The sequence below is a fragment of the Budorcas taxicolor genome, chromosome 4 (genome assembly GCF_023091745.1).
Source record: "Budorcas taxicolor isolate Tak-1 chromosome 4, Takin1.1, whole genome shotgun sequence".
Classification (NCBI taxonomy): Eukaryota; Metazoa; Chordata; class Mammalia; order Artiodactyla; family Bovidae; genus Budorcas; species Budorcas taxicolor.
The window spans coordinates 10,375,795-10,398,735 of NC_068913.1; the positions used below are offsets into that span (position 1 = coordinate 10,375,795).

General features: G+C 45.6%; 1 protein-coding gene across 1 annotated transcript in view; it reads left to right on the forward strand.

The window, feature by feature from the left end:
• CDK14 (cyclin dependent kinase 14) overlaps nt 1–22,941 on the forward strand; it is a 664,071-nt gene that overhangs the window by 470,259 nt on the left and 170,871 nt on the right. The window contains exon 11 of the mRNA XM_052638676.1: nt 15,008–15,071. Within this exon, the coding sequence (XP_052494636.1) occupies nt 15,008–15,071 (64 nt within the window). The remainder of the gene's footprint in view (nt 1–15,007; nt 15,072–22,941) is intronic.

A 22,941-nucleotide genomic window follows, 5' to 3' on the forward strand; every position in this document is an offset into this window, starting at 1 on the left:
TTGCTTCCTCTCATGTCCAAGCGCCCAGTGCCCTTTTAGATGACAAACCCCAGGTACTTGACCTCCTGTTTGCTGGCCTGAGCCTTTTTCCATGACACCTTGTACCATGTGGTGGAGAGTAGGGCCAATGGGGCTTGGGGGCTTCTCCAGCAGTCCTGTTGGGTGGGACTGGCTAGCAACAGGTCATCCACGTACTGGAGTAAGTGTAATTGAAAGTTTCTTGGGGAAAGGCAGCAAGGCCTGCAGCCAGAGCTTCACCAAACAGGGCAGGTGAGTTTGAAGCCTTGGGGCAGTCAAATCCAAGTCAGCTGTGTCTTTCTCCCGCTGTGTGGGTCCTCCCATTCAAAGGCAAACGAGGGCTGGCTGGCCGGTGACAGGCAGAAGAAGGTGTCCTTGGATCGAGGCAGGTGAACCAGCTTGCCTGAGCGGGTAAGAGACTCAGCAGAGTGTAGGGATCTGGGACCACTGGATGGATGTTGACCACTGCACTGTCGACGGCGCGGAGGTGCTGGGCAGGGCTGTAGTCATTGCTTCCTGACTTTCACTGGCAAGAGCAGAGTGCTGCAGGGAAACTGACTTTCGATTAGGATCCCGGCATCTCGTAGGCGCTGGGTGTGGTCCCGCTGGGTGTGGTCCCGCATTCCCAGGCGTGCCTCCCGTGGTCCTGGATATCGTTTCTGTCCAGCAGGAGTGGCTCCTGGCCTCAGGTCCGCTACATTGGGGGCATGGTTTTTGGCCAAACCTGGAGGCCCCTTCTCTGCCCCAACATCAGGGAATTCTTTTGGCAGGCTGGGGGTTTTACTTGTTCCCTCCCCGAGGAATAGAGACACCATTCATCTCCCCTGGGCATAGCCACGGCCATCATCAGAGCCGATTGGCTCCCCAGGGTGAGGCTCGCGGGCGTTCTGGGGGGCAAAGGTAGTTTGCACCCCCAGCTTTGTCCGTAAGCCTCTACCCAGCAGGGAAATGGGGCATTCCGGTAAGGACAGAAATTCACGAGTCCCCAGATGGCCCCCTAGCTGACACAAGTGGGTCTTGCAACACGGGCGGGCTGCCGTGTCCCCTGTGGCCCCAACAACAGCTGCTGTTCAGCCTGTGAGGGGAGCCACAGGTGTGGTTGCCACGGAGTGTTCAGCTCCGGTGTCCACCATAAAAGCCATCGATTGGCCCCCTACTTTCATCATGACCGTGGGCTCCCGGGGTCCCACGATCAGGGAGCCTGGTCTCCCCTAGGCTGATTGTGCTCTGGCCGATCAGGTTTTGGACAGCCGGCTCAGGCTGGTACCTTTCATTGTTGGATGGACTGAACTTCTCTGACCCTCTGCGGGGGGGGTGCTTATCTCTCCAGTGTCCAGTCTCTTTGCAATGTGCGCACTGGTCGTAGCGTACTGGTGGTCTCTGCTTAGCTTCCCCTTTCCACGAGGGAACGGTCTGTTCTGCTGGACCTGAGCTCCTCAGTGCTGCTGCTAGCAGGGCCACTTTTGTTTCATTTTTTATCTGCTTCTCGTTGGGGTTCACGGTCTCAGTCCACAGAGACTTTATCTGCTGCCTCCAGGAGCTGTGTGGCATTCGTCCCACGGAAGCCTCCCAGCTTTTGGAGCTCTCATTGGATGTCTGCACAGAATTGAGCCACAAAGGCAGCCTTCATCATCCGTTGATTCTCGGTTGTCTGAGGGTCAGATGGGGTGTATGTCTGAATGCTTCACACAGTCTTTCATAGGAATCAGCGGGGGTCTCATCCGCTTTTTGGATTATTGTTGTCAGTTTGGACATATTGGTGGGCTTTCTGGCCCCCGCTTGAAGTGCCTGTAGAAGGGCATCATGGTGTTGACCCCAGGTTTCTTGTCCCTCTCTGGTGTGGAGGTCCCAGCGAGGTCTTGTCTCCGGCATCACCGCTCATGCCCATCCTTCCACATCTAAGGCCACTGTGGTGGTGGCTTGACCTCCGAGCCATTTTTCAGCTTCTGTCGAGATGCATCGCCTTTCCCCAGTGGTGAAGAGAGGCATAAAGAGCTGGTGACAGGCGTCCCACGTGGGCTGATGGGTTTGGAAAATGGACTCTAGGAGGTCAGTCGTGGTCTGTGGTTTATCAGAGTATGCTGGGTGATGGTGTTTCCGGTTTAGGAGATCAGTAGTGCTGAAGGGCTGGTGATAGAGGAGAGAGCGGCCGGCTGGACTGAGCCAGCCTCGTTCACTTGCTGAGGACCTTGAGTTTCTTGCAGCGGCATCTGACGGGTCGCGGCCAGCTGGTTAGATGGTTGGGCTGAGCGGAGCTGCATCCCTACTGCCTTGGGGCTGGAGTCTTGCTCAGGACGTGGTGCAGGGGACACGGGGGGAGGTGGGCTGTCTGGCAGTGGGTCCGGTGCTGGCTGTGCCAGGGCTTGTAGAGTCAGGGGAACATAAGGCGGGGGCAGCAGTGGGTCTTCTATGGGATCTCCCTGTAATGTAGGGTTTTTTCCTTCTTTCTATTTTCTGAGTGGTTGGGTCACAAATACCCTACTCTGTCCCTGTCTGTTAGTGCAAACTCTTGCCCATAGGGGCAGGTTCTGTGCTACTAGAAGCCAGGAGTCTTTGTATGGAAGCTGATCTGGAAGTCCTGGACTCCCAGTGACTCCCTAGTGCACTGCTGGGACAGCGGGCAGGTCGAGACTGCCCTCTGGTGGCCATCCACCGTCAATGGCTGGCCAGTGGAGCTCACATTAAGTTATAAAGCTTCCTGGAGGCCATCTTGATTCCATTTCAGTTCAGTTCAGTTGCTCAGTCATGTCTGACTCTTTGCGACTCCATGAATTGGAGCACGCCAGACCTCCCTGTCCATCACCAACTCCCGGAGTTCACTCAGACTCACGTCCGTAGAGTCAGTGATGCCATCCAGCCATCTCATCCTCTGTCGTCCCTTTCTCCTCTGCCCCCAATCCCTCCCAGCATCAGAGTCTTTTCCAAAGTCAACTCTTTGCATGAGGTGGCCAAAGTACTGGAGTTTCAGCTTCAGCATCATTCCTTCCAAAGAACACCCAGGGCTGATCTCCTTCAGAATGGACTGGTTGGATCTCCTTGCAGTCCAAGGGACTCTCAAGAGTCTTCTCCAACACCACAGTTCAAAAGCATCAATTCTTCAGCACTCAGCCTTCTTCACAGTCCAACTCTCACATCCATACATGACCACTGAAAAACCATAGCCTTGACTAGACAGACCTTTGTTGGCAAAGTAATGTCTCTGCTTTTGAATATGCTATCTAGGTTGGTCATAATTTTCCTTCCAAAGAGTAAGCGTCTTTTAATTTCATGGCTGCAGTCACCATCTGCAGTGATTTTGGAGCCCAAAAATATAAACTCTGACACTGTTTCCACTCTTTCCCCATCTATTTCCCATGAAGTGATGGGACCAGATACCATGATCTTCGTTTTCTGAATGTTAAGCTTTAAGCCAGTTTTCTCACTCTCCTCTTTCACTTTCATCAAGATTCTTTTTAGTTCCTCTTCACTTTCTGCCATAAGGGTGATGTCATCTGCATATCTCAGGTTATTGATGTTTCTCCCGGCAATCTTGATTCCAGCTTGTGCTTCTTCCAGTCCAGCATTTCTCATGATGTACTCTGCATAGAAGTTAAATAAGCAGGTTGACAATATACAGCCTTGTCGTACTCCTTTTCCCATTTGGAACCAGTCTGTTGTTCCATGTCCAGTTCTAGCCGTTGCTTCCTGACCTGCATATAGGTTTCTCAAGAGGCAGGTCAGGTGGTCTGGTATTCCCATCTCTTTCAGAATTTTCCACAGTTGATTGTGATCCACACAGTCAAAGGCTTTGGCAGAGTCAATAAAACAGATAGATATTTTTCTGGAACTCTCTTGCTTTTTCCATGATCCAGTTGATGTTGGCAAGTAATCCAAGTCTGTGCTCCAGCCAGTAACGCTGAAGAAGCTGAAGTTGAACAGTTCTACGAAGACCTACAAGACCTTTTAGAACTAACACCCAAAAAAGATGTCCTTTTCATTATAGGGGACTGGAATGCAAAAGTAGGAAGTCAAGAAATACCTGGAGTAACGGAAATTTGGCCTTGGAATATGGAATGAAGCAGGGCAAAGGCTAATAGAGTTTTGCCAAGAGAACGCACTGGTCATAGCAAACATCCTCTTCCAACAACACAAGAGAAGACTCTACACATGGACATCACCAGATGGTCAACACCGAAATCAGATTGATTATATTCTTTGCAGCCAAAGATGGAGAAGCTCTATGCAGTCAACAAAAACAAGACCAGGAGCTGACTGTTCTTCAGATCATGAGCCCCTTATTACCGAATTCAGACTTAAATTGAAAATAGTAGGGAAAACCACTAGACCATTCGGGTATGACCTAAATCAAATCCCTTATGATTCTACAGTGGAAGTGAGAAATAGATTTAGGAGACTAGATCTGATAGATAGAGTGCCTGATGAACTATGGATGGAGGTTCGTAACATTGTACAGGAGACAGGGATCAAGACCATCTCCATGGAAAAGAAATGCAAAAAAGCAAAATGGCTGTCTGGGGAGGCCTTACAAATAGCTGTGAAAAGAAGAGAAGCGAAAAGCAAAGGAGAAAAGGAAAGATATAAGCATCTGAATGCAGAGTTCCAAAGAATAGCAAGAAGAGATAAGAAAGACTTCCTCAGCAATCAGTGCAAAGAAATAGAGGAAAACAACAGAATGGGAAAGACTAGGGATCTCTTCCAGAAAATTAGAGATACCAAGGGAACATTTCATGCAAAGATGGGCTCAATAAAGGACAGAAATGGTATGGACCTAACAGAAGCAGAAGATATTAAGAAGAGGTGGCAAGAATACACAGAAGAACTGTACAAATAAGATCTTCACAACCAAGATAATCATGATGGTGTGATTACTCACCTAGAGCCAGACATCCTGGAATGTGAAGCCAAGTGGGCCTTAGGAAGATCACTACGAACAAAGCTAGTGGACGTGATGGAATTTCAGTTGAGGGATTTCAAACCCTGAAAGATGATGCTGTGAAAGTGCTGTACTCAATATGCCAGCAAATTTGGAAAACTCAGCAGTGGCCACAGGACTGGAAAAGGTCAGTTTTCATTCCAATCCCAAAGAAAGGCAATGCCAAAGAGTGTGCAAACTACCGCACAATTGCACTCATCTCACATGCTAGTAAAGTAATGCTCAAAATTCTCCAAGCCAGGCTTCAGCAATACGTGAACCGTGAACTTCCAGATGTTCAAGCTGGTTTTAGAAAAGGCAAAGGAACCAGAGATCAAATTGCCAACATCCACTGGATCATCGAGAAAGCAAGAGAGTTCCAGAAAAACATCTATTTCTGCTTTTTGACTCCAGTAATCTCCTGCAAAGCCCTTCTTAAAGTTCTTTATCATGCAATCTAAAACTGTTGGCTTAGAGGAACCTCCCATGTTAACAAATGTAATCTACCTGGCAGGGTTTTCAGGAAAACCTAATCTCTTAGATTTTCAGGAAAACCTAATCTCAGCTCAGGGAGTCAGTGGACAGTAGAATAACTGGTAACCAATAATTCCTCCCTCCCTGTGTTTCCCACCCTGAGTCAGTTGTGCAAAGACAGACAAGGGTGGGTACCCCCTCAAAGGAGGAGACCATTCAGGTGCTCACTTGGCTGCGTCCCCAGGGGGAACTTAGGTCCTTCTTAGCATTGGCGAATCAGTGTCAACCTCTGATCCGGATCTGTCTCTCAGGGAGGGACTGGGTCCCCCAGAGGCAGACACAGCCTTGAGCCATGTGAGATCACCACAGAGCTGCAAGCTAGGGCCCACTCGGACTCCGTAGCTACGAAGGCCCTGAAGCCACACAATGGAGCCTGAAGCGCAAGCGGATCAGGCCGCATACTCATTCACGTTCATTTTTCGTCTGCCTGGCCACTCCCCCAAGGGAGAGTTAAGACACCTCTTAGCACTGGCAGGTCAGTATAAATCCCCGACCCAGACCAGCCTCACAGGGAGGAATCAAATCCCCCAGAGGCTGGTACTGCCTTTCGGCCTTATGAGCTCGTCACGGGACCTCAGGTTTTAGACCCTCTCAGGCTCTGTAGCCCGAGGACTGTGGAGCTCACTTTCACTTCCTTCAGTCCGCAGTCATGCATACACAGCCACTCCGAGGTCATCACGATACCTCCCTTTTCCCGAGGCCCCAGCTCTCCCTATCTGATGCTCACTTCCTAGGAGCTCCAAGGAAGTGATCCGTCTCCTCTTCTTCCCATCAGGGTAGGACCTCCTGACTAGGGACTGGCCCCAGGGCCTTACCTGATCCTGTGGCCATTCCCGGTGAGTTGGTCCATCCCTCAATGAGTCCAGTCACCTCTTAGCCATCCAGAGAGTCCGAATGCTGGTCTGAAAGAGAACCCAAATACCATCAGGTGGCTTGCCTCCTCGTTTGTCTCCCGGCTCCTCCAATCCGGTCCAGCCAAGCCACCAGTCTGCGCAGCTCAAGGGGCAGGCGTTGCTGGAATCTCACTGGCGCCTCCAAAAATGTTGGCAGAAACCAGTACTGGAGAAACCAAGCACCACACTAGGAGAGTTGGAGAACTCAGGTTTATTACGAGTTAACACTATAAGCTCTGAGCCCTGAACAGAGGGGTTACAGAACTTTTATACACTGACAGGCATGATTAAGCGGGTTTGAGGGTTTGCAGGGGCTAGGGCGATTGCAAAGAGCAGGACAAGGGTGGGTGAGATAGGCTCCAGTTCCTATTGTTGTGAGTCCCCACTTGCTGAGACCTACATCGTCTAGACTTCGCAAGGAACAAGCTGAGTTACAGAGGCAGAAGGAGAAGGAGGTAAAATTTTACCTTTTCCTTCAGTGCAAATGTGAGAGCTGGACCCTAAAGAAGGCTGAGAGCTGAAGAATTGATGCTTTTGAACTGTGGTGTTGGAGAAGACTCTTGAGAGTCCCGTGGACAGCAAGGAGAACAAACCAGTCCATCCTAAAGGAAATCAACCCAGAATATTCATTGGAAGCACTAATACTGAAGCTCCAATACTTTGGCCATCTGATGCAAAGAGCTGATTCACTGGAAAAGACCCTGATGCTGGGAAAGATTGAAGGCAAAAGGAAAGGAGGGCCACAGAGAATGAGATGGTTGGATAGCATCACTGACTCAATGGACATGAATCTGAGCAAACTCTCACTTATCCAAGAGAGAGTGAAGGACAGAGGAGCCCAGTATGCTGCAGTCCGTGGGTCCACAAACTGTTGGACACAACTTAGTAGTTGAACAACAACAATGGCACAAGTTTCACTGTAGTATACTGGTTGCTGATGTAGAGCTTGAGCCATCGAAGGGTTTTCAGCAGTCCTTATATGTGGTCTGACACCTTTGAACTGGTCAGTCTTGCCTTTATGATTGATGCCTGAGAATATTGTATCTTCAGTGCTTTGTCATGGGCGGTGTTTCCTGCAGAAGCAACGTTGACTCCCAATTCTTCTTTTCCTTTGCCCACTTTCCATTTCCTGTGCAAATGGCCTAGTAGTTGTAGACAGGAGAATATTTTTTTGTGACATGAAATCTCACCAGTCAATGTTCTAATGACTGAAAAAGAAAGTCTAATGTATTTGTTCTTTGCAGGTGATTTCTGTGAGATGACCATGGTATTATCACTGTGAAACCGAACACTGGTTATGGATGAGGATAGTGCCGGTGAAAAAAGTTTGTTAACATAAACATTGTAGAAGCAGGTTCAGTCGGGTATCAATTATACCTTTATTAGGAGTGAGAGAACAAAGTTCACATTCTGGCGGTACTAGCCATTGTTCATAAGACTTTGTTGTTATTGTCGTTCAGTCCCTAAGTCGTGTCCAACTCTTTGCAACCCATGTGCTGCAGGCTTCCCTGTCCTTTGCTGTCTCTGGAGTTCGCTCAAAGTCATGTTCATTGAGTCAGTGATGCCATCCAACCATCTTATCCTCTGTCATCCCCTTCTCCTCCTGCCCTCACTCTTTCCCAGAATCAGGGTCTTTTCCAATGAGTCAGCTCTTCGCATCAGGTGGCAAAAGTATTGGAGCTTCAGCTTCAGCATCAGTCCTTCCAATGAACACCCAGGATTGATCTCCTTTAGGATGGACTGGTTGGATCTCCTTGCAGTCCAAGGGACTCTCAGGAGTCTTCTCCAACACCACAGTTCAAAAGCATCAATTCTTCGGCACTCAGCCTTCTTCATGTTGCAACTCTCACTTCCATACAAGACCACAGGAAAAACCATAGCCTTGACTAGATGGACCTTTGTTGGCAAAGTAATATCTCCGCTTTTTAATGTGCTGTCTAGGTTGGTCATAACTTTACTTCCAAGGAGTAAGTGTCTTTTAATTTCATGGCTGCAGTCACCGTCTGCAGTGATTTTGGAGCCCCCAAAAATAAAGTCAGCCACTGTTTCCACTGTTTCCCATGTATTTGCCGTGAAGTGATGGGACCAGATGCCATGATCTTCATTTTCTGAATGTTGAGCTTTAAGCCAACTTTTTCACTCTCCTCTTTCACCTTCATGAAGAGGCTCTTTAGTTCTTCTTCACTTTCTGCCATAAGGGTGGTATCATCTGCATATCTGAGGTTATTGACATTTCTCCCAGCAGGCTTGATTCTAGCTTTTGCTTCATCCAGCCCAGTGTTTCTCATGATGTACTCTGCATATAAGTTAAATAAGCAGGGTGGCAACATACAGCCTTTATGTACTCCTTTTCCTATTTGGAACCAATCTGTTGTTCCATGTCCAGTTCTAACTGTTGTTTCCTGACCTGCATAGAGATTTGTCAAGAGGCAGGTGAAGTGGTCTGGTATTCCCATCTCTTTCAGAATTTTTCACAGTTTATTGTGATCCACAGAGTCAAAGGCTTTGGCATAGTCAATAAAGCAGAAATAGATGTTTTTCTGGAACACTCTTGCTTTTTCCATGATCCAGCGGATGTTGGCAATTTGATCTCTGGTTCCTCTGCTGCCGGGGTCCAGCCCTGGTGGATCCAGGGTAATTCAAAGCGGGGACGGAGTCGGCAATTAGGAAAGAATTATTCAGTTAGAGATATAAAGAGAGATTAGGGAAGAATAGTGTAGTGAGAGAGAGGAGAGAAAAAGAGGCTGTGATTCCTTGGTTTACATAGAAAGCTAATAAAGCCCTGAGACAAGGGACTTGCACCGTCTACATAGGCCGCAGGCGCCCACTTGAATAGCGGAGGGTGCCCCACCTTGGGCTCCCTCTCGCGTGGGTCTTAGAAGCCCAGGCAAATAAGTAGACACGGCGGCGAGTGTCTATGCTCCAGATGGAAATTCAGCCTGAAAAGGGAGAATAAGAAAAGAACAACATGGGGGAAACCAGTCTTTCTAGGAACTGGTCCATCTCTTTATTTTTCAGGAAAGATCTTATACCTGGAGATCAATGTATAATACAAAGTCATGCAAGGTCAGCAGACCTGACCCTTATCGAGACCAAGCACTCTTTATGCATGCATTCAAAGGTCTTAGGTGGTTTTACATCACCTTCTGGCCAAGAGGCCTCTTAACATTTTTATGGCTCTTTGCCTAGATAAATGTCTATCAACCAGAAAACTCATTTTCCCTTGAAGTGTTTTTTCTTTAATCTGTATCACCCTCAAAGTACTAAATAAAGTTACATTCCTGTAGAACAAAGGTGCAGTGGGTTATAACAAAGAAAGTACTTAACTCAATGATCTAATGTTGCTAATGCCACGGTTACTACCTGTTTGTTCTACATACCAACTATATCAGCAAATAAAAAAGACATGAAAACTTGGCAGCAAGTATTGGCTCAACAATGAAACCCTTAATCAGTTCTATTCTAATGATTTTAACTCCTCGGAAGGCCCTACATTCCTAGAATTTGTTAAGCTTCCTGTGCCTCTCTGGGTCAGGAGGCTGTAAACAATCACATGCATAGCTGTAAGAGTCCGGATAAACCTGTCAGGCAGGCTAGAAAGCCATCAGAGGGGTTTTTGGATTGAAACACTCTTATTATGCCCAGGAGACTTATTATCTAAAAGCTCTAAATTAACTTTTTCCAGAAAAAGCTAGTGGGGGATAGCCCCCTGTTAATGTCAGAAAAGTTGGTGAAAGGCATAATGCAGTAAGGCAGACAGACTCTGGTTTGGGGGTAGATGCCCGAGAAAGTCCAGGGGGACCCCTGAGGCCTGATCTCACCTTTGCTCTGTCAGGCCTCTTCCTCATGACCTTTCCCATGGGCGGGATTCCCCATGCTGGCTCCCGGCACTCTGCGTTTTCTAAAACCAGCTTGGACATCAGGAAGTTCATGGTTCATGTATTGCTAAAGCCTGGCTTGGAGAATTTTGAGCATTCCTTTACTAGTGTGTGAGATGAGTGCAATTGTGTGGTAGTTTGAGCATTCTTTGGCATTGCCTTTCTTTGGGATTGGAATGAAAACTGACCTCTTCCAGTCCTGTGGCCACTGCTGAGTTTTCCAAATTTGCTGACCATTGAGTGCAGCACTTTCACAGCATCATCTTTCAGTGTTTGAAATAGCTCCACTGGAATTCCATCACCTCCACTAGCTTTGTTCGTAGTGATCTTCCTAAGGCCCACTTGACTTCACATTCCAGGATGTCTGGCTCTAAGTGAGTGATCACACCATCATGATTATCTGGGTCATGAAGATCTCTTTTGTACAGTTCTTCTATGTATTCTTGCCACCTCTTCTGAATATTTTCTGCTTCTGTTAGGTCCATACCATTTCTGTCCTTTATTGAGCCCATCTTTGCATGAAATGTTCCCTTGGTATCTCTAATTTTCTTGAAGAGATCTCTAGTCTTTCCCATTCTGTTGTTTTCCTCTATTTCTTTGCATTGATCGCTGAGGAAGTCTTTCTTATCTCTTCTTGCTATTCTTTGGAACTCTGCATTCAGATGCTTATATCTTTCCTTTTCTCCTTTGCTTTTCACTTCTCTTCTTTTCACAGCTATTTGTAAGGCTTCCTCAGACAGCCATTTTGCTTTTTTGCATTTCTTTTCCATGGAGATGGTCTTGATCCCTGTCTCCTATACAGTGTCACGAACCTCTGTCCATAGTTCATCAGGCACTCTGTTTATCAGATCTACTCCCTGTGAATATTAGTGTTAATTAGTGCTTGCAAGAATTGTATTGTCTGATCCCCTGAACCCAGTGTTTCAAGAGGAATGGAATACTTGTGTCTAACCCTAATTTGTCAGAGCAGGAAGCAGTGAGTGAAACTCCCCTTTGCCATCACAGCCTTTGTGTGCGTGCATGTTAAGTCTCTTCATTCATGTCTGACCCTTTGAGACCCCATGGACTGTAGCCCTCCAGGCTCCTCTGTCCATGGGATTCTCCAGGCAAGAATGCTGGAGTGAATTGCCATGCCCTCCTCCAGAGGATCTCACCGACCTGGGCATTGAACCCAGCTTTCCCACATTGAAGGTGAATTCTTTACCATCTGAGCCACCAGGGAAGCCAATCATAGCCCTTACCCCCGAGAAAGTCAATGCACGAAGAGTCAGAACTCTGTGTTTCCTTACCTCCTGGCAGCACCTGCTAATCCCCAGAGATGAAGTGAGCACGCATCATTTCCTCCCAGGATTCTGCCACATCTCCAATTTTGCCAGCTTCTGCCTTTATATCTCCCCCTTCCTAACTGATTTGATTGTCCATATTGGCCTATCGTAGTTCTGAGTTACACATTTGGCACTATCTCCCCAGATCAGGAGATCCCTATGGGAAAAGTGGGTGGGCTGGTTTCTGCCCCATTGCCCAGACCTCCTTGACCTGACCCGTTTTCTATGAGTGCTTTGAATAGTACCTAATTCTTATGTAGTGCTTACCGCATGCCAGGGAGTGTTCTGCCACAGGTGATGAAGTTGCTGTTATTGTTGTAGCCATGCATTCTGGGACACAAACTCGCTCAGATAGTGGAGTGCAGATAGTCGAGTGCAGGTTATTACACTGGCGGGCCCAAGGCAGAGTCTCCTCTTAGCTAAGGACCCCAACCAGTTTTTGTGAAAACCTTATATACCTTAAGTATACATGCCCAAACCCACCTCCCCAAATTCCCTGAAACTAGTCTGAAGAAAGGAAAATGAAAGATATAATCAAAGTTAACCCGTGATTCATTTGCCTTAAGCCTAGGTGGTTAACAGTGGACAGTTATCAGTAGGCCTGTGGTCATACCCCAATAAGCATAATAGAATGTATGATTCTATTCAGTTATACAGATAATTAGGGTATTCTTTTAGGCAACTGAGAGTCTAGGTAGGAGCCCTTGGGCTTTTCCTTCTGGGGACCTGGTTTTCCAGTTGGTTGTCGTTTCCATAGATACTGGGCATATAGCTCAAAGTCCACAGTCCGGCCCAAGATGGAGTCCTGCTTTCAAGTCCTGCTTTCTGTCTGTTTCCTCCTTCATTATCACCCTGGTTTACAAAGAAGGAAATTGAAGCTCTGTGAGGCCCCATGGCTAGCAAGGAGGGGATCGAAGGGGTCACTTCTGTCTCCATGATCTGAGATCCTAAACCTTTCAGCTCCACTGCTCTCCATCAGCAATCTACCATGATCACTGAGTGTAATAGCTATGGATGGTGGAACTCAAAATTCAAAAAGAGTATGCCCAGTTACAGGTAAACCAGAACTGCCTTTTAATGACTCTGACCAAATCAAACACTGTGGTTGAGAAATGGAATATTTCCTGCCATATCAGTAAACAGGGATGTCAGAGTCATCAGCAGTTACTGCCACCTTGGAAGGTGAGCTGGTGAGCCCTGAGGGAACTCAGGACAGAAAGAATACCTGCCTTCTAGCATCCATCTGACTGCAGCCACTCCCTACAGGGAGCCCTGAGGAAATTCAGGGCTGTAAAAACACAGGATTCTGGCCCCAGATAGCTGAGATACATATGAAAGAAATGATTTCAGCGAGCCCAGACTCTTGCACCTTCCTATACAGAAGTGAAGTAAAGTTATTCAGTCCTGTCTGACTCTTTACGACCCCGTGGACTGTAGCCTACCAGGTTCCTCCACCCACAGGGTTTTCCAGGCAAGAATACTGGAGTGGGTTGCCATTTCCTTCTCCAGCGGAACTTTCTGACCCAGGGATCGAACCCAGGTCTCCTGCATTGTAGGCAGACACTTTACCGTCTGAGCCAGAGAACAAAGCACTAAATTCCTTAACTTGGGATATCTGGTTTTCTTTAATTTGCAAAAAAAAAAAATTGTTTTTTGAAGTTCAGATTCCCTGACCTTTGTTGCAAAACTTCTACATAACCTGACTCTTCCCCCAGCACGCCTTGTCTCCTTGGAACAGTTTTCTCAGGCTCACTTGAGATGCTGTCTCCTGGGCTTGAAGTCCTAAAAATTCCGCCAAATAAAACGTAATTCTCAACTTTCATGTTGTGAATATTTATTAAGTGGACATAGGGATAGAAAAGTAGACGGTCGACTAAAAGGGATGCCCATCTTGAGAGTTGCAAGTTAAGTTTTATTCGGGACACAATGAGGACACCGGCCCAGGAGGCAGCACCTCTGATGGCTCTGAGAAACCGCTCCAAGGAGGCAGTGGGGGAAGGTCAGAATATGAGGTTCTGCTGAAGGGGGAGCTCAATGCAATCAGTGCTTACTGTACAAGAGGTTTTCTGCCAGTCACCAGGAGCTGACGTCACCATGAAGGGATTTAGTGATTTTTCTATATATGAAGAGATGTAAGGATTGGGATTATGAGTTCAGTTCCTGAAAATATCCAACTATCTGAAGACCTGTCCCAGCAGATTCCCTGGAGCACGGAGTGCCTCACTCCACCCTGCACTCCTTCGGGGTATTGAAGGTCAGCAGCCGCAGTGCAGGGATCAGTCTCCTGAGAGGCAGATGGCAGGTGCTCTTGCTCAGCCAGTGGCAGTGCCCTTGTGCTGTGCTGTGTGCCTAGTCGCTCAGTGGTGTCTGACTCTGTCCGACCCCATGGACTATAGCTCTCCAGGCTCCTCCCTCCATGGGATTCTCCAGGCTGGAGTACTGGAGTGGGTTGCCATGCCCTCCTCCAGGGGATGTTCCCAATCCAGGGATTGAACCCTGGTCTCCCGCATTGCAGGCAGATTCTTTACCATCTGAGCCACCAGGGAAGCTTGGCAAATGCCAATTTGTAGTTGACCATGGACGGAGAAGGCAATGGCACCCCACTCCAGTACTCTTGCCTGAAAAATCCCATGGATGGAGAAGCCTGGTGGGCTGCAGTCCATGGGGTCGCTAAGAGTCGGGCACGACTGAGCAACTTCACTTTCACTTTTCACTTTCATGCGTTGGAGAAGGAAATGGCAACCCACTCCAGGGTTCTTGCCTGGAGAATCCCAGAGACAGAGGAGCCTAGTGGGCTGCTGTCCATGGGGTCGCACACAGTCGGACCCGACTGAAGCGACTTAGCAGCAGCAGCAGCATGGAGAAAGAAACTGAAAGTGTGGAAAGAAAATGATAGTGTAGGGAGAACAGTATTTGGGGATGAAGAAACTGTGTTCACAAGCCTAAAGCCGTTAACTATGACAGACAGCGGGGCCAGTGGAGAATGTAAGCATCCCAAGCCGTCTGTCACGTTTCCTTGAAACATCCTGCTGCCCAGAGAGCGGATGTGGGGGAAGAAGTAACAGAATTCTTAGAACTGTTAAATGATGACATGTCTGATACTGCCGTGAAGGACAAAAGCTCTTAAAAGAGTCCTGAGGGGCACATACATATTCAGTTCTGTGAAGATGACAGCTCATCCTTTGCATCCTAGGCCTACTTCTTAAGTTTGGAGTTGATAAAACGCAGCAGATTTAACTTGCCTGACCGCATTTAGCTGCATTTGTTAAAACACAGACATTCGACTCGGGTGGCTCTTTAGCTGTTTTTACTGAAATAAAATCCCTGGCACACAATAATGGAAAAAAAAAAAAATCAAGAGTTTCATCATACTGTTTTCTACACTGGAGAATCTTGAGTGCTTTGGAAATAATAAGTCTGTCTCCACGATTTCCTGCTCTCCACTAGGTTCTTGGAACGCCGAATGAGGACACGTGGCCCGGAGTTCACTCTCTACCACATTTTAAGCCAGGTATGTTTCACTGATTACGAACAACTGACTGCCTCTGACATGGGAACGGTGAACGTATAGCTGCGCTCCCTGAGGCTATTTTACCTGGAAAATTCTGGTTACATTGGCCACTGTGTACTCTACCTCTTATTGGAGTTGTTTCGTCTTCACGGTTTATTTGTTGGTGAAAATAGACTGAATGACATCCCTCATCAGTGTTTCGCCGTATGGTTTTTGTTTGATTTGACTGGCTAATCTTGAAGTGACCTCTCATTTCATCATCAGTTAGATTAGCTTCCATGTCTGTAAAAAACAAACCTTAAATCTAGCTGCTGAAATCCATCTGTGTGATTTCTAGTAATAATACTAAAAAAGTATTAAATTGGAGAAAGTAAAACTCATATTTATTTGTTAAAAAACTCTAGTAATACATGGTCAATTAATTTGAGTTTAAACATAGAAAATGTTCTATATGTCCAACATTCCACTTGAAAATGTTAAAATATTTACACCCTGAGCCAGGAAATCTGAGAGAAAATGTGAAACTTTTAAAATGCTGTCACTTTTTTCGTACCAGTAGGTGGCAGTCAAGAAATTTCTAGTTTTAATAATGACACTTGGAAGAAGAATCTCAAAATGGTCTATGTAATTTTTATAGGTGAATGAAAGCTTTAGAATTGGAAACTTAATAAAAATATGTGGGATGAATTATTGTAAAGTATACTTTTGTCTTTATTTTCTTGGTTAAAAAACATGAATTATAAAATGCAGAAAGTTAACGTTAGTCACTCAGTTGTGTCCGACTCTTTGCAATTCTTTCACGGACTGTAACCCGCCAGACGCCTCTATCCATGGAATTCTCCAGGAGAGAATACTGGTGTGGATTACCGTTTCCTTCTGCGGTGTATCTTCCCAACCCAGGTATCAAACTCGGATCTCTGTGTAGCAGGCAGAGTCTTTACCGTCTGAGCCACAGGGGAAGCCCTACCATTAAATTACTGAAAGGAATTGTATGGAAGACCTAACGGGCTATTACTTTATGAGGGGGAAGAGCCATGCATAATTACTGGTACAGGAGTCAAGTACATTCTTTTTCTCCCCTTCCTCTCTTCTGGGGGACCACCAGGAAATAACTATCAATCCCAAAGAATGACTGAGATGGGAAACTATTTTTGTTCTTAATATTTCTCTTCTGAAGGTATACAGTATGCTGAGAATGCTTTTATCTTCTTTGGCTGCCCCAAGGATTCTTTGTACTTTTACTGAATATTTTAAATAACCTCTGTGTCCTGAAGGACTATAGAAAGTTACCAATTGAACGTGAATTGCTCTTTCTTTAACTGAGCAAGAAGCATTCTCTAACTGCTTCTATGGAGTTTACGTGAGAACAGAGCTCTTTATAAATATTCCAAGTGTAGGCTCCTGAAGAAGACTAGCTTCCTTGTGTTAATATCTAAAACCTTAAGTCCTAGGGAAATAAAACAGAGAATATGAAAAGAGTTGAAGTGAATAAAGTTAGATGCAGAAAGGAACAATTAAGATAGTCATTTGGTCTGCCAAGTGTCTGGACTGGAGAACATGGAGTAAGTGGTTTATTTTGGTGTGAATAGGTTCATCTTCATCAACAGCATACAAAAACACTTATTAAATGTATTCTGGAAAAGTACTATGATCTGATGCAAACTGAACTAACAGTTTGAGAACTTCATGAGATTAAGGACACTGACTAGTACATATTTTGGTTCAATAAATGTCTGTTGCCCTGAATTATATTAAGTGTTTAAAATAAGCATTGTTTATGTGACTCTGATGAGATATATATATATATATATATATATAGAGAGAGAGAGAGAGAGAGAGAGAGAGAGAGAGAGAGAGGTATATGTATCCAAGGGAAGACTCTTGAGAGTCCCTTGGACTGCAAGGAGATCCAACCAGTCCATTCTGAAGGAGATCAGCCCTGGGATTTCCTTGGAGGGAATGATGCTAAAGCTGAAACTCCAGTACTTTGGCCACCTCATGCGAGGAGTTGACTCATTGGAATGCTGATGCTGGGAGAGATTGGGGGCAGGAGGAGAAGGCGACGACCCAGGATGAGATGGCTGGATGGCATCACAGACTCGATGGATAAGAGTTTGAGTGAACTCCGGGAGATGATGATGGACAGGGAGGCCTGGCGTGCTGCGATTCATGGGGTCGCAAAGAGTCGGACACGTCTGAGCAACTGAACTGAACTGATACACACACACACACACACACACACATATATCTATGTTTAAGTTATTAATTTTATGTATGAGTGCAACCACAGATATATAAAAGGTGATGGGGGATTTCCCTGGTGGTCCAGTGGTTGAGAATTCTCCTGGTCCCAGAGGATCCCACAGGCCTCCAGGCAGCTAAACCCCTGCACCACAGCTGCTGAGCCTGCACACACTAGAGCCCAGGCTCCGCAGCGAGAGAGGCCATTGCAATGAGAAGCCTGAGCTCCACGAATAGAGAAAGCCTGGGGGCACAGCATCGAAGACCCAGGGCAGCCAAAAATAAATAAATAAAATTAAGAAGAGGGGAAACAATAAAATGTAACGGGGATCCAGAATAATAATGTGTTAAATGTGCATAAGGTATGGATGCTGACAAGCAAAAAACACACTCCACACAATGCTTAGGGCTTGTGGGTGAGAGTAGATGTGATAAATGCTTCCTGAGTTCCCTTGGGAGGAGTCAAGGAGAGACAAAATAATGGACTGAGACAAAGGGAGTCTTCTGAGACCATCAGGGGAGTCCTGGGGAAGGGGTTACATATTCCCCGAGGAGAAATTCTAGTCCTAGGGCCTACCTGCCCCACCCCACTTGCCCCCTCCGCATTCTGCCCCCAAAGAGTGCCTCAGTAAGTCTCAGGGACAATAAGAAAGTCTGAGCCTTGAAGACATACTTTGTTTTGCTTTATTTAATAGACTTAATTTTTTAGAGCAGATTTAGGTTCATAGCTAAACTGAGCAGAAGGGGCAGAGACTTCTGGTATACCCTGCACCCTGACGCATGTGCAGCCTCCCCCATTTATCAGTGTCCCCCACCAGCTGGTATATTTGTTACAGTCTGATGAACCTCCACTGACACATCATTATCCTCAGTGTCCACAGATTACATTAGGGTGTGTTCTTGGCGTGGTACACTCTATGGGTCTGTGCGTGTATGTGCTGAGTTGTGTCCAGCTCTTTGAAAACCTCATGGACTGTAGCCCGCCAGGCTCCTCTGTCCATGGAATTTTCCAGGCAAGAATACTGGAGTGGGTTGCCATTTCCTCCTCCAGGGGTTCTTCTCAATCCAGGGATCGAACCTGTGTCTCCTGCATTGGCAGGCAGACTGTTTACCACTGAGTCACCTGCGAATTCTATAATGGCTTGTGGCCACCACTGTGGCATCATACAGAGTAGCTTCACTGCCCTAAGAATCCTCTGTGTTCGGCTTCTTTACCCCTCCCCCCTCTCCGCTCGCCCCTGGCAACCCCTGATCTTTTTACTATCTTCATAGTGGTGCCTTTTCCAGAACGTCATGTAATTGTAATCATACAGGATGTTGCCTTTTTAGATTAGCTGCCTTCATTTACTAATATGCCTTTAAGGTCCGTCCAGATCTATTCCTGGCTTGATAGCTCATTTCTTTTTAGCACTGAATAATATCCCATTATCTGGATGCACCCCTGCTTATGTAGTCATTCACCTACTGGAGGACATCTTGATTGTTCCAGGTTTTGGCACTTATGAATAGAAATGCTATAAACATCCCTGCACAGGTTCTCTTTCTTCTTCGTCTTATAAATCAAGTTTATTTTTTAAAAGGAAAAATTAAAAACCCCTCAATGGCACTGATTTTTAAATTGGTAGAAAGTTGTTACGGTGTTTCATAATGGACCAAGAGGTATAAGATATAACAGGATAAACACTTTCCAGATTACTTTAGTTCACTTTCCCCTATTAAAAATAATATTTATAGGTCTGTCTAACCTGTGAAAACAATTTCAGTCTAACTGCATGAAATCATTCCAGAAACACTGATGGGCCCTTTGGGCATCCAGAGACTGGGCTGGCTGAAAATGTTATCCAATTCTGTGCAGGGTTTCCGGTGTACATGTCCATGGGTTCTGTTCTCTTCCCTCCTCTGTCCACCTTCCTTTCCCATGGCCCTGCTCACTCCTAGCTGAGCCTTGACATAATTCTTTTGTTGTTGTTATTTATTTATTCCTAGTTAGTTATTTCAAAGACTTTATCTTTTAGAGCTGTTTCAGATTCACAGCAAAATTGGCCTTAAAGGACAGAGATTTCCCATATATTCCCTGCCCTCATGTATGTATAGCATAAATAATTTTTAGGGCAGTGAAGCTACTCTATAATGGTGGATACACGTTTACATATGTTTTTCGAATCCAAAGAAAGTACAACATCAAGAGTGAACCTGAATATGACTTGAGTGATAATGATGTAGGTTAATCACTTACTAACAGATGTACCACTCTGATAGGGAATGTTGATAATGGGGGAAGCTAAGCCTGCCTAGGTTTTCATGTGGACATACGTTTTCAGCTCCTTTGGGTAAGTACCAAGGAGTGTGATTACTAGGTTGGACATCCTTTGCCCAGGTTTTGAATAGATAATAAATTTAAGCAACTCTCAGTATCTAACAGTATTATAAAGGAACACCGTACAAGGCCTCCCCACCCCTTTCTGCCACCTACCCCCTTCCTGAGAACTATTGCCCCCCACTATAAGCCCCCATTTCATTCAGTTCAGTTCAGTTCAGTCGCTCAGTCGTGTCCAACTCTTCACAACCCCATGAATCGCAGCACGCCAGGCCTCCCTGTCCATCACCAACTCCTGGAGTTCACTCAGACTCACATCCATCGAGTCAGTGATGCCATCCAGCCATCTCATCCTCTGTCGTGTCCTTCTCCTCCTGCCCCCAATCCCTCCCAGCATCAGAGTCTTTTCCAATGAGTCAACTCCTTGCATGAGGTGGCCAAAGTACTGGAGTTTCAGCTTCAGCATCATTCCTTCCAAAGAACACCCAGGACTGATCTCCTTTAGGATGGACTGGTTGGATCTCCTTGCAGTCCAAGGGACCCTCAAGAGTCTTCTCCAACACCACAGTTCAAAAGCATCAATTCTTTGGCGCTCAGCCTTCTTCACCGTCCAACTCTCACATCCATACATGACCACAGGAAAAACCATAGCCTTGACTAGATGGACCTTAGTCATTAGTTTCCCTCATATTTCTTTCATGTATGTAAATGTAAGAAATTGTGAATGTCTGTTTCTGTATTTCCCATATTAAACACGATTTGGGGTCTTGCTCTTCTCATGAATGCGTTCTGTAGGTCCTGTCCTGTGACCATATAGAGGAGGCCAGTCTGGCTTCCCTCTCTTTCTGCAGCCACATAGCTTTACACTGTGTGGATTTAACCTGTCCCTGGGCTTCCCAGGTGGCTCAGTGGTGAAGAATTCCCCTGCCACTTCAGGAGCCACAGGAGATGCAGGTTCGATTCCTGGGGCAGGAAGAGCCTCTGTTGTAGGAAATGGCAACCCACTCCAGTATTCTTACCCGGAGAATCCTAGCTACAGTCCATGGAGTCACAAAGAGTCAGACACAACTGAGCTACTGACCAGGCACGAACCTGTCCCTACTTGTGGATGTTTGGGTTGTTTCTAGCATTTCACTGTGGTAAATTATTGCAACCCCATACATATATACACATAAATACGCACACTGCATGTTTGCAAGTTTTTCTGAAGGATAAATGACCAGAAGTAGGGTTCAAGAATTAACAAGTGTACAGTGACCATTGACCAACATGGGTTTGAGCTGCATGGGTCCATTATACATGCATTTTTTCCATTAATACACTCTGCAGTATGTTTGGTTGACTTGGGGATGTACAACACAGATATCAAATAAAGTGAAAGTGAAGTCTCTCAGTCGTGTCCAACTCTTTGCAACCCCGTGGACTGTAGCCCACCAGGCTCCTCCGTCCATGGGATTCTCCAGGCAAGAATACTGGAGTGGGTTTGCCATTTCCTTCTCAAGGAGATCTTCCCGACCCAGGGATCGAACCCAGGTCTCCCACATTGCAGGCAGACCCTTTAACCTCTGAGCCACCAGGGAAGCCCAGATATCAAAGGCAGCCTATAAATTATAGGCATATTTTCAACTGCACAGAGGGTTGGTGCCCCTTACTCCTTTGTTGTTCAAGGGTCAGCTGTATACAGTTACAATTTTGAAGACTTCTGTGAAATTGTTGTCCAAAGTTCAGTTCAGTCACTCAGTTGTGTCCAACTCTTTGCGACCCCATGAACCACAGCACGCCAGGCCTTCCTGTCCATCACCAACACCTGGAGTTTATCCAAACTAATATCCATTGAGTTGGTGATGCCATCCAGTCATCTCATCCTCTGTTGTCCCCTTCTCCTCCTGCCCTCAATCTTTCCCAGCATCAGGGTCTTTTCAAATGAGTCAGCTCTTTGCATCAGGTGACCAAAGGATTGGAGTTTCAGCTTCAACATCAGTCCTTCCAATGAACACTCAGGACTGATCTCCTTTAAGATGGACTGGTTGGATCTCCTTGCAATCCAAGGGACTTGCAAGAGACTTCTCCAGCACCACAGTTCAAAAGCATCAATTCTTTGGCACTCAGCTTTCTTTATAGTCCAACTCTCACATCCATACATGACCACTGGAAAAACCATAGCCTTGACTAGATGGACCTTCGTTGACAAAGTATGTCTCTGATATTTAATATGCTGTCTAGGTTGGTCATAACTTTCCTTCCAAGTAGTATGCGTCTTTTAATTTCATGGCTGCAATCACCGTCTGCAGTGATTTTGGAGCCCCCAAAAATAAAGTCAGCCACTGTTTCCACTGTTTCCCCATCTGTTTGCCATGAAGTGATGGGACCGGATGCCATGATCTTAGTTTTCTGAATGTTGAGCTTTAAGCCAACTTTTCACTCTCCTCTTTCACCTTCATGAAGAGGCTCTTTAGTTCTTCTTCACTTTCTGCCATAAGGGTGGTGTCATCTGCATATCTGAGGTTATTGATATTTCTCCTAGCAATCTTGATTCCAGCTGCACTTCTTCCAGCCCAGCATTTCTCATGATGTACTCTGCGTATAAGTTAAATAAGCAGGGTGACAATATACAACCTTGACGTACTCCTTTTCTTATTTGAAATCAGTCTCTTGTTCCATGTCCAGTTCTAACTGTTGTCCAAAGGGATAGTACCGTTTGGTTGTTATGAGCAATGCATGAGAACTTCTTCACTCCACGGGGTATAGTCAGACTTTCCAGTTTTGCCTGTTAGCTGACAAAAAAGTTCTTAATATAGTTTTAATTTGCATGGGTTGAGCATCTTTTCATATTTTTCGGGATCTCTTGTATTTCCTTTTCTGTGACCAGCTAATCACTTTTACCCAATTTACAGTTGAGCTATGTGTCATTTGTCATTTTCTCAATTAATTTCTAGGAATTCTTTATATATTAGAGAAAGTATCCCTTTTTCTATAAAAAGCTTTTGCATCTCTGGAATGTTTTAAATGATTGTTTCTAACTTTTAACCATTTTTTGAAATAATCCTCATTCACATATCTTACTAGATTTGTTTAAATTGTTTTGTCTCAAGAGAAAAAAAATCTGTGTGGCTTAGAACAGTACGGTCATTCTATTTTTTAAAAAGACCAATTGCTATTATAGATAGATATATGTACAAATTTTTACATATTTTTACATAAATTGGAAAAACAAATTTATATTTTCAAATGGATTGTTTCATGACTGTCATCTGGATCATGAATAGAGCTTAAAAGCTGAGTCTCTTGAATGTAGCATCTGCTCATTTAATT